The sequence below is a fragment of the Solanum tuberosum genome, unplaced genomic scaffold (genome assembly GCF_000226075.1).
Source record: "Solanum tuberosum cultivar DM 1-3 516 R44 unplaced genomic scaffold, SolTub_3.0 scf00202, whole genome shotgun sequence".
In the NCBI taxonomy this organism is placed as follows: domain Eukaryota; kingdom Viridiplantae; phylum Streptophyta; class Magnoliopsida; order Solanales; family Solanaceae; genus Solanum; species Solanum tuberosum.
Window position 1 is genome coordinate 774751 of NW_006239128.1, and position 6022 is coordinate 780772.

Genomic DNA, 6022 nt, shown 5'->3' on the forward strand with positions numbered 1-6022 from the left:
AAATGACAAATATACTCTCATAACTATCGTAAATGGTATGCAGACACCATCCGTCATATTTTTGGGACATTAATGCCCCTACCATTCAAAAACTAAACCATATATGCCAATTCACTCTAACGGAAGACTAAATAGGGACACATGGCGCAATCTTATCCGTTGATCCAATATTTAATAAATATCAAATTGATGGATAAGATTGTGACACGTAAATATCGAATCGATGGATAAGATTGTGATACGTAAATGCCTTTAACGACACGTGGCACAATCTTATCCGTTGATCCAATATTTAATAAATATCAAATTGATGGATAAGATTGTGACACGTAAATATCGAATCGATGGATAAGATTGTGATACGTAATGCCTTTAACGACACGTGGCACAATCTTATCCGTTGATCCAATATTTAATAAATATACAAATTGATGGATAAGATTGTGACACGTAAATATCGAATCGATGGATAAGATTGTGATACGTAAATGCCTTTTAACGACACGTGGCACAATCTTATCCGTTGATCCAATATTTAATAAATGTCGAATCGATGGATAAAATTATGACACGTAAATACCCATTAGTATAAAAGATATATATGCTTTAATTTTTGAACGACAGAAGCACCAATAAATTAAAATGACAGAGACACCAATATCTCAAAAGTATGAGAGAAAATATCTTCATGCCATTTACGATAGTTCGAAGGTATAATATTTGTCATTTGTAACTATAGCTCGTAATAGGCAACCAAACTATAATCATTTCCAAAATTTAGTAAAGCCCAAAAACTCATTTCTAGTCCTACGAACATACACAACTTAATTTAAACATTCCACTTAAGACCCACACAAGAACATATTTACAGTCCAAAACTCCCATCTCTTAAATAAGTCTACTTTCACATTACTGATTACACCGCTGTTGTTGGTACCCCTACACCCTTTTCTCCCACCGGAGGTACTCCGCCGGAGCCATATTCCGGCTCTCGGTAACCGGGACCGTAACGGCTGCTGAACATTCCGGCATGAAGCATGAGAACATAGAGGAGTTGTGTAAATGCTAGAACTATAGTGAATCCTTCAAGGACTCTAAGCCTCCATCCTCTCCACCCTCCTATATTTATCTCCTTGCATGCCAACCTACATAAATATGTTTCATTAATTAACAAAAAAAATATACACAAATGATTATCAAGTAATTATCGGCTAGTTTCTCTATTCCAATTTATGTAACACATTAAAAATCGAGCAATAATTTTACTTAAAAAACACATCACGATTTTACGAGATGATTAAATGCAACCAAAGGCAGACCCACCTTGATGGGTGGGTTGCACGTGCAACCGTTATATAACTTCAAAAAAAATCAAAGTACGTATGTATATCTATACTAAGAAACTGACAAAAACTACAATATAATTAACAGTGCACTCATGGGCATAAGTGTTCTTGAGTTGCGGAACAAGGTAGAGGAACCACCTGTGAGACCAGGGTTCAAATTCATCTAGAGTGTTATTTCATTATTTTTATTTTAAATTTATCTTAGATAAAGTCACGTTTCGCTTCTTAAAAATCATATCTAATTTTCAAAGGTAAATTAAATAAGATTAAGTGGATAATTTTAAATTTAAATTAAAATATTAAAAAACCATAAAAAAATACATCTCTTTCTTAAATCAATGCAATGAAAAAAAATCTATATTTTAGAACATTGATCAATTTCATAAACTTGACATAGTTCAAAAAAAAAATCTTTTTCCCTAAATTTCGATATTTAATCGATCGATGCAACATAAATTGAGACAGAGTACAGAGAAAATAGTGTTTACCCAAAAGCTAGTGCAGTGACAGCCCAAGCAACAATAGCTGAGGAACCAGCAGCAGCAAGACTATCATTTCTCCATGCCCTCAAATGATTTCCACCCAAAACCTTCGATATTATTCCCAAAACCGCCGCTAGTATCGCAAATACTAGAAAGAACATCGTAGCTCCATTTCCACCAAAACCTAAAAAAAAATTAAAAAAATACATACATAATCAAGAAAATGAACTACACTTTTTATTCATTTAATTTTGAGATAGCAAGTAAAAACACTCTCTAAAATGTTTCAATTATTTGAGCTTCACACCTGAACTATGAAATGTACAAGTTTCATACTTCAACTATCAATTACTATCAATTATTCGTTGAACAATGATGATATTTAAGTTAGGAAAAATGATTAAAAAAAAAACTAACACACGTCAGAGTGATAATTGAGATATGAAACTAAAAAAATGAAATATTTAGAAGAGAGAAAGGAAGTTACTAGGATGATTAGTTTGGCCATTAATGTACTTATTGAGACACCAACTAGCAAAACCCAACACAATTAAATACATTATTAAGTTTAGAAACAATAATGGAGTTGCAACACTCCTAGCTACTGTCCTAGCCATTTTTTCTTTCACCAAAATTCTCTTTGCTTCCACAGAATTTCAGAAAATGGACACAACAATTAAAACAGAAACTTTAATCTATTATTTTTGGGGGTTAATTTTTTTATAAATAAAAGGATAAAAATGCAAAGGTGGTGCAACGTAACGTATATAAGACAATTATACTATGGTATGTGTCATGTTTAATTGCTTAAATGTTGAACGGGTGGAAGGACACGTGTCAGTACTTGTCCACTTTGGATTCTCTAATATTATTGATCATGCATGCAATGTCTATCAACTAGCTAGAAATCAATTGAGTATTTATAATGATTAATAAATTGTATAAGTGAAATTTGGAAAGAGTACGATATACATAGATTCATGACCTTATTCTTATTTTTGAAAAGGTAGAAACAGAGGGGTATTCAAGATTTTGGAGTGATAGTTGCACTATTATAAAAAGGTGGATCTAATTGGTTTGACATTTAGGTTCGTATCATTGAAAACATATAAAATTTTAAATTTATAAGTTCAAAATTAAAATGCTTAATTAATTAAAATGCCAAAAATGCTACCAATAATCACTTAGAGAGGTGGTACCTAATTTTAGAAAGAAAAAAAATAAAAGATAGATATAAAATTCAAATTTCTAATCTCAATCATCATAGCATTATATAATATTTCGATTGTGGGTTCACATATCTATATTTAACAAAAAAAATTAAAAATATAACACTACTATATATGATTTCATGAGGGGAGCATGGGTTCACGTGAATCCAGTGACCCCATCCTGCATACACCTCTGGGTAGAAAGGTTGTTAAAACAAATAATGACAGAAATTAAATATAAAGATAACGAAATTAAATCAATAAGAATAACACTAATATTCTAAGAAATGGAATGAAATATGTCCGATTGCTTACTAATATTCTATTCTAATCTCCGATCTTCACATTCTCTCCTATCATGGATTGTATGGTCCTTGGTGAGCTGAAATTCTGCATCTTTTCTAATCATCTTATCCCAATACTTTTTAGGTCTACTTCTACCCTTCCTCATGCCTATATACTTACCCCTTACACTTCTTAACTAAATAATCTATTGTATATCTCTCAATCTCATTTTTCGTATCTTTAATCTTCATGGGAGTCACTCCCTACATAATCTTGAAAATTTTCATTTATATTTTATATCTAGATTCTTGGTATGCATATCGATATCCACCTCAACATTCTTATCTCCGTCATTCACATTTTCTTAACATAGTTCTTGAACAAAACAATATCACTCTGTCCTATATAACACAATTTATCTCATCATCACTCTATAGAATTTAACTTTAATTTTACGTAGCATATACTTTAGGGTAAATTACGCAAAAAGGCAAACATATATGAGTTAAAGCTAATATAGCTATAGTTTGAATTAATTACAGTTCGCAGCTTAATTTTAGCTTTAATTATATATGTCACTTGTCCTCTTTTATACATATACAAATACAAATTATACGCGCGCGCGCGCGCACACACACACACACACACACATATATATATATATATATATATATATATATATATATATATATATACACAATTACATGACATATATACAAATAATACAATTAGCCTCTCTCCTCTCTCTGACCTTTTTCACTCGCCTCTTTCCTCGCTCTCCCTATCTCTCTCGCCAGATATACAAATAAATATGTATATAAGTTATATATATATATACAATTCGCCTCTCTCCTCCCTCTCTCAATCTTGCTCGTCAGATATACAAATACATATGTATACCAGTTACATATATACAATTATTTGATAGATATACATATACAATTTGCCTCTCTCCACTCTCTGCCCTCTATCGCTCGCCTCTCTCCTCCCTCTCCCAATCTCGCTCGCCACTCTCCTCCCTATAACATGTAGCTACGAATAGTAATTAACAAACTATAGCTATGAAGGGTAATTAAGCTATTTCTGAGTGGCTATATGCGAAAGTTCCCCTATTCTTAATTATCACATAAAACATCTTTTTAAGTTTCTAACATAGGGTGACTCTTGGAAAAAGCCCATTGGAAATGGGCCAGACTACTGGTGAGTGGCCGGTGACTGGTTATTGGTATGGGCTTGGGCCTTGGGAATAGTCCACAAAATAGCCGATTTTAAGATTGTTATTTAAAGTGTAGCCAATATTTAAAATTTAACAACCTCTCCAATTATCAGAGCTTAACCTCAGATCTTAGAACTGAAATTTAAATGCAGTTCAAACTTTGGAATTCTAAGGTCTGAAGTTAAGGCTCTATCAATTAAATTTTTTGAAAAAATCAACTTAATTGATTTGATATTTTTAGAGGAAAATCGACTCATATCGAATTATGAATATCATAAATAGAGTGGTAAATATTGATCTTTAGCTTCATTATTAACCACATATCTCGGGTTAGTGTTGGAGTGAAGACTTGAAGTCCCTTTTAGTAAGCAATGTGCGCTTTGCTTACTAAATTATGTAGTGCTTTTTAATGTGAATCTAAATTAATCAAACACCACAATAAATATTGAACTCCAAATAAGAGAAACCAATTACTAACTTAGTGAAAATAAATAGTTTTAGTTGTTTTTAGTCCTTTCAAGTTTATGAGGCTGCACCAAACTCATTCTTTTTTCAAATATATATTTTAAGATTACCAAAGGAGAAACACAATAGACAAAAATTAAGTTTAAATCATTGTGCAAAACAATATTTATATAGTGCAGGACGAGACGTAAGTCACGATACATAAAAATCATCCCTCTATAATTGTCCTCTTGTCAATAGCACTATATATTGTCAAATAAAAATACACTATGTAAAATAAATTTCTTTAATTAAATAATTTGAAAAGAGGAAAAAGAGAAACGCTATGATGTACACATATAATAAGACGAACTTTTTGTTGCTTTAAATAGAATTTCTAAATAATTATTGTTGTTGAATTCCAATCTAGAGGAGGGACAGATTCAGTAGTAGATTAAATACAAGAACAATTATTTGTCTGCGATGTTCTTGTCCCATAAAATACCTTTAAAAGATATTCAAAATATCTAAAGATTTCATTACTTTTTAAGAAAGTTACACAGTTGATCGCTTGGTCAAAAATGTAAACCAATATACATATATTATTATACACACATAAATATCTTATATATAAGCACAATTGAATTATTTATAACACTTATTCAGTTATTTGTAAAAAAAAATATAAAAATATATATTATAATGTTACATTTTATATTGAACTTTATTTACATTAAAGTAACTAAAATATTTTTTGCGATAACATAGTCACTCAAGTTCACCTAAATGCATATGCGCATGTGGTATTCACGTGCGAATTTACGGGAACTCAATGAGTTTAATTTTATATAAATCAAACATATATATATAGAGAGAATTGAGTAAATGTATATAAATTTTGAACTATCGTAAACTCAATTATTATTACATATCAATTTAAGATTGCTATTAGAACCTATAAACTTAAAAGAAATCAACATATAGCATAATATATATATATATATATATATATATATAAAATTCTAATCTAACTAAACA

General features: G+C 30.6%; 1 protein-coding gene across 1 annotated transcript; it reads right to left on the reverse strand.

Annotated features, from left to right (window-relative positions):
- Window positions 1-916: 916 nt before the first annotated feature.
- Window positions 917-2445, reverse strand: LOC102587407 (uncharacterized). Its single transcript, XM_006355690.1, has 3 exons — window positions 2316-2445; window positions 1835-2012; window positions 917-1145 (listed from the first exon to the last, which is right to left on the reverse strand). The coding sequence occupies exons 1-3, from the start codon at window positions 2443-2445 to the stop codon at window positions 917-919; spliced, it is 537 nt and encodes a 178-aa protein (XP_006355752.1).
- Between the last annotated feature and the right edge of the window lie 3577 nt (window positions 2446-6022).

Bases quoted from the DNA above. Each gene is read 5' to 3' on its own strand.
- LOC102587407 (XM_006355690.1), bottom strand. From the start codon at position 2,445: ATGGCTAGGACAGTAGCTAGGAGTGTTGCAACTCCATTATTGTTTCTA. The intron at 2,013-2,315 runs GTAACTTCCTTT...ATTTTTTTTTAG, and splicing joins TGGCCAAACTAATCATCCTA to GTTTTGGTGGAAATGGAGCT. The intron at 1,146-1,834 runs GTAAACACTATT...ATATTTATGTAG, and splicing joins GTCACTGCACTAGCTTTTGG to GTTGGCATGCAAGGAGATAA.